The sequence below is a fragment of the Lagenorhynchus albirostris genome, chromosome 9, assembly GCF_949774975.1.
Source record: "Lagenorhynchus albirostris chromosome 9, mLagAlb1.1, whole genome shotgun sequence".
Classification (NCBI taxonomy): Eukaryota; Metazoa; Chordata; class Mammalia; order Artiodactyla; family Delphinidae; genus Lagenorhynchus; species Lagenorhynchus albirostris.
This window is the reverse complement of record NC_083103.1, coordinates 37,634,968-37,646,503: the sequence shown is the minus strand read 5'-3', so window position 1 is coordinate 37,646,503 and position 11,536 is coordinate 37,634,968. Positions and strand designations below refer to the sequence as shown.

Below are 11,536 nucleotides of genomic sequence, written 5' to 3'. Positions count from 1 at the left end.
TTCTCTGCCCTGGAGCGGAGAGCTCAGCACAGGTACACAGAGTGGTGGAAAGTGCTCGGGGCACCCACGACATTCGGTGGGGTGGCCTGTCAGTTTTGAAGCTCAAGGGCTTTACACGTGAGTTCAAAGGATTTAATTTCTGACACATCGGCTGTCTGGTCCAGAAGGGACCATCCTGAGGAAACGACCAGGAAAGCAAGGTCCAGGCTGGAGGAGTATCCTCTAACCACACACCTGCCAGCAGCCTGGGGGCCTCCTTCCTGGAGCTCCACACCCTCTTCTCCACAGCCCAGGTGGCCCAGGCCTCAGCCCCTCCACCCCTGACAGTGGCCACCAGGCAGAACAGGCCTTGCTGTTTTCTCAGGGTTGCACAATGCGGAATATGACCTGTGGATGAGGACAGCCACTGGTCTCCAGTAAGTTACCCTTTGCAGTTTTGTAGGAGAAATGACCTGCAGGGACTCTCCCCCAGGCACCAGTCCAGCTTTCCTTCTCACCCCATGACCCCAGCAGGGATGGCTCAGTATAAATTCAGCCACCTGTCCCCAGCAGGTCTGCTCCACCGGGTTCAGGTGAGAAAGTTCTCCAAGGAGTGATTTCTTTGAAAACACTTACTTTAATTCTTCTCTTCTGTATTTGTGCTGAATGAGGTCAGTGCTGGCAGCGTGGTGCATGGGAAATGCTTTTTGATTAATTACAGGCTGCTTTAGCAAGACACAGCTACGTCCCAGCTGCTCTCTTCTTCCACCATACACACCTTGGTGACCTCTTAGACAGGCTTGGGTTCAGGGTTGGTGGGTTCAGAGCTGAGGGCTAGTGGCTCCGAGTGAGGTCCTACTGCAATATTGCCTAGGTGGACCACTGAGAGTCTAATGAGAACAAGTGGAAAGAACAGCCGGGCTCTCCTCGACATACAAATCCCAAAGTGGGTGTACAAGGCTTGTCCGTGTCTCCCTGACCCTCTCCTTTCATTTCAGCACAATGAAGCTTTTCACAGGCCTCATTCTCTGCTCCTTGGTGCTGGGAGTCCACAGCCGATGGTTTTCCTTCCTTGGTGAGGCTTATGAAGGTAAGGCTGGTGGAGGGGGGATGACACCCATGGGCCTCTGGGATTCACCATGAGCGCTCTTAAGGGTTGGAGCTACTGTCTTAGGCGGTGCTGCCCTATGTGGTAGAATGTGCCAGGTGTTTGGGGAGCTTTTTTTCAGACAGATTGAAAACCACAGGATTTATGTCGATCAGTCACTAGAGAAAGAACAGTCATCATTCCCAGCTGAAATGGAAGTTTGAATGGAAGACATAAAATAAGTCTTGAAATGGTACAGCATTTCCCTCAGACCAATTGCATGAAGGAGGATGGAAGCTATCCATCTATTTCCCCTCTCTTCTTCTCTCCCTCCACTCATTTCTCCCTTCCTCCCTCCCTTTCCCTCTTCCTTCCTTCCTTCCTCTCTTCTTCTTCTCTTCCTTCTTACCTTCCATTTCCTAATTGGATAATTCAGGGACCTTCAGCTTAGCTCTTGCTCCTGCTTCCTATACTCAGTGACACTGTCCCTGTTCAGTCTGTTTCCTACCCTTTTATAGCCTTTTAACTGACAAAAAAACCCGTGTGCGACCGGGGTGGGGAACCTAATAACATATCTCAAGCTTCCGGTAGGAACTCGGCCCTTATATGCACTTCAGGGTGACCAACTCTCCTGCTTTGCCCAGGTCTGAGGACTTTTCCAGGACACTTTCAACGCTAACTGGGGCAGTTCCAGGAAAACAGGTGCAGTTCTGGTTAGGCTGGGACAGGTGGTCACCTACTTACCTGCAGAATACCTCCGTGAGGGAGGCATCTCCCCCCATCTGAAGGGGAGAAAACCGAGGCTGAGAGCAGCCGAGTCTGCTGCCCAGGGACTAAGTGCCAGTCAGCAGGTGGCAGGACAGAAGTTTGAACCCAGCTGTGCACGAGGCCACAGCTCTTGCTGGGCAGACTTGTCCCAGTGCCACTCCCTCAAGCTAGGGGCTTATCAATCTCAGCTGCATGTTGGATTCACCTGGGGAGCAGTGAAAACTATTGATGCCTGAGACCCACCCCAGAGAGTGTGAGGTAACTGGCCTGGGCTGTGAGGTAGGTCTCATGGGACTTTCAGTACCTCCCCAGCTGATTGGAAGGTGTAACCAGGCTGAGGCAAAGACCCACTGCTCGAGGGCTTGCTTCCTCAGGCAGCCCACGTCATCAATACCGTCCACTAGAAAGTCCTCAGGATGCCATTCACGTGCCTAACAGGCAGGGGAATCAAGTCACATTGAGTGCATTCGCGAAGCAGGAATACATTTCTTAGGCGTCAGGGCAGAGGTGCTGCATGTCTGCCCCTTTCTCAGAATCTGTCCTCCATGTCACCTCCTCACTCACCCAAATCCCCTGGATCTCATCCTATGCGGCTTCCTTTTATAACAGTGGTTCGGGGCCAAGGGCAATTTTGTGTCCTGGAGATATCTGGCAATGTTTGGAAACACTTTTGGTTGTCACACTTGGGGAATAGGTTGCCTGTTAGTGGGTAAAAGTGAGGGATGCTGTTAAACGTGTTACAATACCCAGGACAGCCCTGAACAGCAAAGAATTATCTGGCTTAAAATGTCAATAGTATGAAGCTGAGGAATCCTGCCCTATAAAGATAGCTCCCTTCTCTCCTTAAACGTATCACATAGAGCCCTAAATGAGATGCAGTCCAGAGACAGCATCGTAGGGGCCCGACAACCAGGTCCAACGCAGCTGTGCCCCTCCCCCCATAACGACTCTCATTCGAGTTACCAGGAGCAGGAAACTAGACACAAAGAATGCTCTGCTCAATCTATGGCACTCATGGTGCTATAGCCACAGGATGAAACTGAGTCAGTGGAAGATTTTTCATTCCTTGATTCTTCCCTAAGGTGTGTCACAGTTTTCTGTCCACCTGATAATCCTTTCTCTATGTGCTTTCCTCCCAGGGGCTAAAGACATGTGGCGAGCCTACTCTGACATGAAAGAATCCAGGTACAAAGATGCAGACAAGTACTTTCACGCCCGGGGCAACTATGACGCTGCCCAAAGGGGACCTGGGGGCGTCTGGGCTGCTGAAGTGATCAGGTACCAGGGGCCCTGAGGATGCAGGGATGGGTGTGAGAGCCTCGGACAGCCAGGAGGGGCCAAGCCCTGGAGAACTTCCTGTAGGGCTGTGGCCTCTCCTCCTCTTATCCACCCTCACCCTCTGTGTCCTGTGTGGGGTCTGAGTGGCTGAAGAGCAGAGCAAGGCTGGTGGGACAGACGATTCCCAAGCCTCCCCCATGGGTGCTGTTCACCCAGCATAAGGGGACCCGCAGGGCTGAGGTGGGCTGAGCCCGGGCAGCCTCAGGCTTCATTCCCTCTTTCCTAGCTCCTGTCAGAGTCCTCGATTCCTTGGAAAGAGGAGAGATGGGGAGGGTGGGCTGTTGCTCGTCAGCCCTGGAGTAATCCCCTACCTGCCCTCCTCCATTCCAGCGATGCCAGGGAGAATATTCAGAGAGTCACAGACCTTTTTAAGCATGGAGACAGTGGCCACGGACGGGAGGACTCGGAGGCCGACCAGTTGGCCAATAGATGGGGCCGGAGCGGCAAAGACCCCAATTACTTCCGACCTGCTGGCCTGCCCGACAAGTACTGAGCTGCCTCTCACTCTGCTCAGGAGACGACGGGGCTGTGAGCCCCCAAGGGCAGGGACGCTGAGCTAGTGAGTTCTCTGTCCACAGAAGCCAGCAGATCTAATAAATGCTTAAGAGATTGAATGTTGAAAACCGTGTATTATTCTTTGATATAAGGACAGCCTGTTTGTTCCCAAGGGGTGATGGCTGGACACCCACGTGAAGGCCGAGTCTGTGCCTGTGTCTTGGGTGTCGGGGCCACAATCTCAGCATCATACAGGGCAGACACCCTGCTCCACCCCTTCCCCTAATCAGACCCGCTCCCCTCCAGGCCCCTCTTTTTACAGTGGTGCTCTTTCTAAGCCCTTCTGTATTCAGGCCTCTTCACTCCCTGGCAGTAGGGTCCTGTCAGCTTCTCTGCCCTGGGGTCTAGTGCCCTTAGTGCGTCCTCAGTGGTGTCTGTGTGCGGGCAGGGGACACAGCCTCGGGACGACTGGATCGTGGAATCCTGCTCCAGCAGCTGCACCTTGATCTTCTGCTCATCTCTCAGCAACACCTACAAATCCATCTATGAACCAATTTCTGTCTGTGCCATCCAGAAGTGCCTCCAACGCTGTCTCCCTTCACTCTATATTCCTTGCCTGATGCAAGTGTCCAGGAATAAACATGTCCAGAAACGGAGGCATAGGGACGCCATCAAGATTAAGTATCAGGAGGTTTTGTATTGCATTGGATATGTATCAGGTCCTTGAGAAGAAGTCACTTTCCCTCCCTGGACCCTTCCCAACAGAGGAAAGCCAGCAGCATGTTACTCTTTTTCCAGTCATGCCGCATGGCTTGTGGGATCTTAGTTCTCCCCCCAGGGATTGAACCCAGGCCCACGGCAGTGAGAGCTCCAAGTCTTAACCACTGGACTGCCACGGAAGTCCCAGCATGTTACTTCTTACTGAGGAAAACGGTGTCTAATAAAAGGGGTTTGGGCCTGTTAGAGCACAGGAATTATGAGTGACTCTATAAATCACAAATTCCTAGAGAAACCAATAACCTTCTTCCTTGGATAAAAATTTGGTTTTGGTGTTTAGTTTTTTCAGATTAGAGATTCCAAGAAGTAAAATGATCTAACACTTTAAAGAGTGGGGAACAGGGGCTTCTGTGGTGGCACAGTGGTTAAGAATCCACCTGCCAATGCAGGGGACACGGGTTCGAGCCCTAGTCCGGGAAGATCCACATGCCGCAAAGCAACTAAGCCTGTGCACCACAACTACCGAGCCTGCGCTCTAGAGCCCGCGAGCCACAACTACTGATCCCACACGCCACAACTACAGAAGCCCGCGCGCCTAGAGCCCGTGCTCCGCAGCAAGAGAAGCCACCGCAATGAGAAGCCCACGCACCGCAACGAAGAGTAGCCCCCGCTCGCCGCAACTAGAGAAAGCCCGCGTGCAACAACGAAGACCCAATGCAGCCCCCAAAAAAAAAGAATGGTGAATAGACTTCTGTATCCAACTTTGATTTCAAGTAATAAAAAGGCTGATTATTAAATTTTTCCTATTTACAATAATTTGGAGAACTTGCTTTATCTAAACTTTCAAGTCATCCTTTCTCCTACTTCTCCTTTCTTTCCCCTCATTTTGCAAATTCTATACCTTCAGTACCTGGGATAGAAATCTAATAGTGAACATTCTCATAATAGGAGTCTCCTTACAACCTGGGGTCTGTTGAGACTTTACCACTAGAGCCCTAAACTCAGCAGTGCTTTGAGCCTGTTCTTGCCAGCCAATCTGCCACCACACTCTCCCTAATCCCGGTTACCCTGCTCCTGCTTTATTTTGTCAGACTCACTTTTCTGAGACACAGCCTTAATCCTCCTTAAACCTCCTCTACGTACACCTCTGACAGTGCCTTCTGATGGGAACTGTATGAGAAAGTTCTCCTGTGACTAACTACCTTACAGACACACTTTTTCTTCCTCCTTGACAAGGAAGTTAAACTTGTCTTTCCCCTACAGGGATCATTTCATCATGAATCGTCTCCCCTTAGGAGTGCTCCTGAATCCCACTTTCAGAGGAGAAGCGTGTGCCGGTTATCAGTTTATTTACTCTGAGCTCCACGTCCACCCTTCTTTGCCCCGCTTGTGGTGCTGGGACTGGTAAACATTTCCCCCGTGCCAGCTGGGCACGGTGTTAATCTCTGTCCTTTCAGGGCGCAGGAGGGACGTTGTAGGACACAAACACTTCCTGGTTTGTGCTCTCCTTCTGCCCAGCTCCTGTGGTGCTCTTCTCTTGCACAGGACACGCAGTGACACTCACGCCAGGGAGGAAAATGTGCTTGTTCCTCACATGGGCAAAACCTTGCAGAGTCCAGACAGTCAGTAACAGCTTTCCCAATAAAGCACCACATTGAAAACCCTGCGTTCAATCCACATCACTCTTCACTCTTGCACGTTTTCCTCTTCCTCTTTATAGTCAGACTTGTTGAAAACCTGCCCATCTGCACTTTCTGATTCCTCGCTTCTGACTCACACTTGAACCCACACCAGCCTGTCCTCTGTCCCCACCACTCAGCAAAACAGCTCTGGTCACCACTGACCTCCATGTTGCCAAAACAACTGACATGTTTCTCTCCTCCTATCAGGAGGCCTCTGAGCCATGCTCAGCACAGTTGTCCTCTCCCTCCTTCCTGGAAGGTTCTCTCTTGGCTTCATAGTACCACACTCTCCTTTTGCTTCCCTTCAGTTTTCCTTTATCTCCTTAGCTGGGTCTTTTCATCTCCCCAAACTCTAAGTGGCCCTCAGACTTGGTTCTGGGCTCGCACTTTTTATTTCTCTGTATTCTCCCCAACAAGCGCAGCTAATAGTATCTACATGCTGACGCCTCTGAAACTTATATCTCCCCCTCAGAACCTGGTTTCCAAGCTCCATGCTTGTTTATCTGATTGGCCTCCTGAAACCTCTGATTGGATGGCTTCCAGAGATCTCACACTCTGCTTGTCCAAAGGAAACGCTCATCTCCGTCCAGAACTCTTCACCCCCAGGCCACTCCAATTCAGCAAATGACACGACTCTTCCCTCTGTGGCTCACCCCAGATATTGGGAAATGTGCTTGATGCTTCCCTTGCCTTTACCTCCACATCCCATCCACTAGCAAGCCCTGTGATTCTACTTCCAAAATTCGTCTCTAGCCCATCAGCTTGGTTTCACGTGCACCTCCACGCTCCTGGCCACACCTGTTCTCACCTGGGTTCCTGCAACAGCTGTCTCAGTAGTCTCCCCATCTTCATGGCTTCCGCCTCTGCTTAAGTGTGACTGTATAGTTTATCATCTAAGCCAAGTCACTTTCCATTGTGAAAGGGACATTATTGATAATTATACCTGGATGACAGGAATAAGCTGGAACTGTCCTGGGCAAAAGAGAGCATGTAGTTACCCTACCTCTCAGTCTAGCATACAAACTATACTCAGATCATGTCTCTCCCCTGCTTAAAATCCTTCAATGGATTCCCATGTCCCTTAAAATATAATCCAGGTGCTTATCACGGCTTACAAAGCCCAGTGTGATCTGTCCCTGGCCACCCTCCAGCAGCATCTCATGCCACCCCTTCCTAAGCTCCCCACTCTCCAGTATCACCAACAAACCAAGATTTTCTTTGGCACAGGACGTTTGCAGGTGACATTTTCTCTGCCCACATACTCCTCTGCTCGCTTTTCACAAGGATGGGAATGTCTCACCTGTGGGGCTCTCCCGAATTCACTCTTTCTTGAGAGAGGCCTTCCTGGTCATCCTGGCTGGCTCACTCTGGTTATTCTTTACAGTTTACCAATTTTTAACATGTGGGATTCTTTTACTCAATTTTTGGTTTATTCTTCTAATTTTTGTTTGGGTTTTCTTTTGGTCCATCTTCCTCCCTTGTATTATAAAATCAGTGAGAGAAGTGACCATTTCTCTCTTGTTCACCCCTAATATCCAGTACCTGGCATATAATGGCATCTCAACAAATGCTTATTGAAAATGAATAATTGACCTAGTCTTTTATTTTACTAATACAAGAAAGGTTTTCTTTCAAAGAAGGTCAGACTAGTTATAAGGAACAGGAAGGCGCTAAGGAAGAGGGAGATAAGAAAGGTAAAGAAGAAGGAATAAGAGCAGAGTCAAGGGGAAGCAAGAGGCAGAGGGATCAAACCCACAAAGGATGGTTAACCCCAAGGGGAGCAGAAACTTCTCTGGCTCTGAGAAAGGAACGAGGGTGAAGAGAGTGGGGTCAGGGGATGCAGCACATTTGAGATGGACGACAGGGACCTGAGGGAATCTGGTTGTACCTGCTCTTGCTGTAGGTGAGTGTCCCCAGGACTCGTCACACTCCAGTGCGTTCGCCCGTTTTCTTGTCTGTCTTTAGAGCCAGTAGGTAGGGAACCCAAGGGCGAAGGCCTGTCTCTTTTATTGTGTGTTGTCATTGTATCCACAGTGCCTGTCATAGGGCCTCACAAATAGTAGCTGCTTTATACATATTTGTTGAAATGAATGAATAAAGTCTGAGAAGAGTATTGTTCAGAAGTGGACAGAACTGGGGGGAGGGTTTGGGAGTTGTAGAAAGTATGGATGTGGTTTGGATCTGCAGAATGTGGTAATGAGTCACTTTGAGGTGACTACTAAATCTGTACAAATATCATACTCACACCAGCCAAAATGATATAATTTTACTTCATCATAGAAAATATTCAGTTTTCTCCAACGATACTGTGCACACTCCCTCATAGAAATGAAAATGAGGAACGCCATGTGCAAATAAACTGTTAGTCGTTGTGGTAGCTGATGAGAAGCCTTGGGAGAAATAAATGAATATTTTGAATTTCCAAAGTACTGTGCTGATTATCAGAGGGGCAAGTTAGCAGAGAACACTCTGTGAGACTAGAGGAGGGGAAAAAGGACACACTGTATTTCTCTGAGTCTAAGACCCCTAGACTGAAAGATGTGTTACTATTTATACACCACCAAGAAAAAAGATGCTACCATTTAGATTCAGACATAATGTTTTCTTATCACTCTGAATTTTTACTTTACACTTACTGAGAGAGTTCTTTTAAACTTAGACATAGATTTTAATCTTACATCACTCTTGTGTATAAACAAAAAGGAAAGCATACACAAAATTAATATATTAATATATTTTATATTAATAATATAATAATAATATATTAATATATTTTTAAGGTTTTTCCAGTTTTTGAACTTTCTGTAAATAGATTTCTATTGTATGGATTCACTAGTCATTTGCTTATTTTGGTCAACAATATGTTCCTTAGACATAGGCATGTTGATGACTGTTGCAGTAGTTCTTCCATTTTCAATGCTGAAGACTATTGCCAAGCATGAATGTAACACAGCTTATTTCAACATTTGGGTTTTTTCTGTTTCGCTATTACAGTGTTGCTTCTGGCAATCTTGTGCAAATATTCCAGTACAAGAGTTCAAAAGGTAGAGACCTAGAAGTGAAATAGAATATGATTATGTTGAACCTTAGTTGGTAATACCAAATTATCTTTCCAAAATGGTTATATATATATATTTACAATACATATTTCTATATTTTATATATTTATATTCCCACAAGTAGTGGATACATGGCCCCCTTGCTCCACATCCTAGGCCATATTTGTTTTTTATGTCAAGTTGGTGAGTGATAAATAGTATCACATTGTAGTTTAAATTTGTGTTTTCCTGATTGTCAATGAGATTCCCCATTTTTACATATTGATGAGCCATTTGTACTTTCTCTTCTGTGAAATTTATATTTATTTCCTTTTCCTTTTTTATTGATTAGTAGGAGCTCTTTATATACTTCATATAAAGCCTTTTTGATTATGTATGTTACAAGTATCTTCCCCCAGCTTGTGGCTTTTATTTTCATGTTTTCAGTCATTTTCATGGGAGTAATGTATTTGGTTTTATATTTAACAAACTTACGATTCAACAAAATTATAATGTACAGCTATGCACTAATTCTTTTAAAATGCTTTCTTTCCCTTTATTTATCAATGTTTAGAGTAATAAGTTTAATCCCAGCAACTGCAAAGTTGTCTAATAAATTTGCTTTTTTAAAAAGTTTCTTTATGGTATCTTTTGATGAACACTAATGCTTACCTTTGTTGTAGCTTTTTTTCAATTAAGAACCATCTTTTAAAGTGGAAAATTATCTTATTCATTCTCTGACAACCAACTTCTATAACTTATTAATGTATTTGCTCAAGGTACAGAATATATATAACCTATGACGTAGCTATCTTTGCAAGCACTGTGGGAAGTAAACTTTAATTTTTCTCTCAACAGAGTTTTCTTAAAAAGCCAGTACTTTTTATTTTTTATTTATTTATTTATTTTTAGGCCATGCTGTGCCTCATGCAGGATGCTAGTTCCCCAACCAGGGATCAGACCCGTGCCCCCTGCATTGGGAGCTGAGAATCTTAACCACTGGACTGCCAGGGAAGTCCAAAGCCAGTGCTTTTTAAAAGAGTTTGGTTTGCTTCTTATTTTCACCTGGGAAATCTTTGAAACTTTCAACTTAGTTTCAAAGGTATAGCTGGTAGTCTCTACCCTTTGGAAGTGGATTACCTTCTGGTGTGCTGGAATCAGCTCATACTAGCTCAGGAGAGCTAACTGTTACATTTTCAGGGATTTTGCAAGCCAACTGTTAAGTCTTCGTCTTTTGAAATTAGCTGTGGTGGCAGTATTTACACCATGGAAATCGACAAACACTTAAGTCAGGGTTTTTTTTGTTTTGTTTTTTTGTTTTGCGGTACGCGGGCCTCTCACTGTTGTGGCCTCTCCTGTTGCGGAGCACGGGCTCCGGACGCGCAGGCTCAGCGGCCATGGCTCACGGGCCTAGCCGCTCCGCGGCATGTGGGATCTTCCCGGACCGGGGCACGAACCCGTGTCCCCTGAATCGGTAGGCGGACTCTCAACCACTGCGCCACTAGGGAAGCCCAAGTCAGTGTTTTTGTTTTTTCTTCCAGAGAGCCATCTCTTAATTCCCAGCACATGCCTGGGACTACTTCTAATTCCAAGTTCCACAGGTCCTTTCCTTTGTTCTTCTAGGCGCTGACAAACCAATCCTTGAGGCAAGGGCAGCTTCTGCAAATACACAGCTTCAGCACCAGAAAGGCTGGATTCCCCATTCCCTATCCTTCAGTTCACTCAGGGAGATTAAAAGAGATATTACATTCAAACAACTTAAGAAATATTAAATTCTTGTGTACACTCTTGATTATATGACTGCATTTTCTCCCCAAGAAAACAAACATGGGGGGCAAATGCATCCATCAGAAAAGGAAACATTTTTTACACAGCTGCTCTGAGCTTCCTGAGACCAGGACCTACACTTGCCTATATGTTTATCTGGTAGAGGGCAGCAGCTCCCTAATACTGAGGCGAGGCAACCTGCTAGGAGGTGGGTGGTTTCTGCTCTGGGGGGCTTCTCACTCTTCCCATGCTCCAAGAGTGCGGGAAAACACCCTCCACTGGACTGCAAGTGTCATAAAGAAATGACCGACTTCCTAGAATCACACACAAGTCTAACACAACTCACTATCAAACCTAGAAACAGCCATTTAAGAGAACAGATCTACCGCGTTTCTCCTCTCAGTCAACCACTGGTGGCTCACACGTAAGACTGCACCTGCATTCTTCTGGCAGAAGTCACAAGACAGCATTCAACAACAACAATGACTGGACTTCCCTGGTGGTCCGGTGGTTAAGACTCCATTTTTCCAATGCGGGGTACGTGGGTTTGATCCCTGGTGGGGGAATTGGGATCCTACATGTCACATGGCGCGGCAAGAAAACCCAACAACAATAACTGCAACACAACCAAACCCAATAATTATCCTACCTTTAAACGACTATAG

The 11,536-nt window shown here is 46.9% G+C and overlaps 1 protein-coding gene across 1 annotated transcript; it reads left to right on the top strand.

The window, feature by feature from the left end:
* The first annotated feature begins 562 nt into the window (after window positions 1-562).
* Window positions 563-3,774, top strand: LOC132525958 (serum amyloid A-2 protein-like). Its single transcript, XM_060159558.1, has 4 exons — window positions 563-650; window positions 978-1,069; window positions 2,974-3,112; window positions 3,503-3,774. The coding sequence occupies exons 1-4, from the start codon at window positions 646-648 to the stop codon at window positions 3,663-3,665; spliced, it is 399 nt and encodes a 132-aa protein (XP_060015541.1). The 5' UTR covers window positions 563-645; the 3' UTR covers window positions 3,666-3,774.
* The last annotated feature ends 7,762 nt before the right edge of the window (window positions 3,775-11,536 follow it).

Bases quoted from the DNA above. Each gene is read 5' to 3' on its own strand.
- LOC132525958 (XM_060159558.1), top strand. The intron at 1,070-2,973 runs GTAAGGCTGGTG...CTTTCCTCCCAG, and splicing joins CCTTGGTGAGGCTTATGAAG to GGGCTAAAGACATGTGGCGA. The intron at 3,113-3,502 runs GTACCAGGGGCC...CCTCCATTCCAG, and splicing joins TGGGCTGCTGAAGTGATCAG to CGATGCCAGGGAGAATATTC.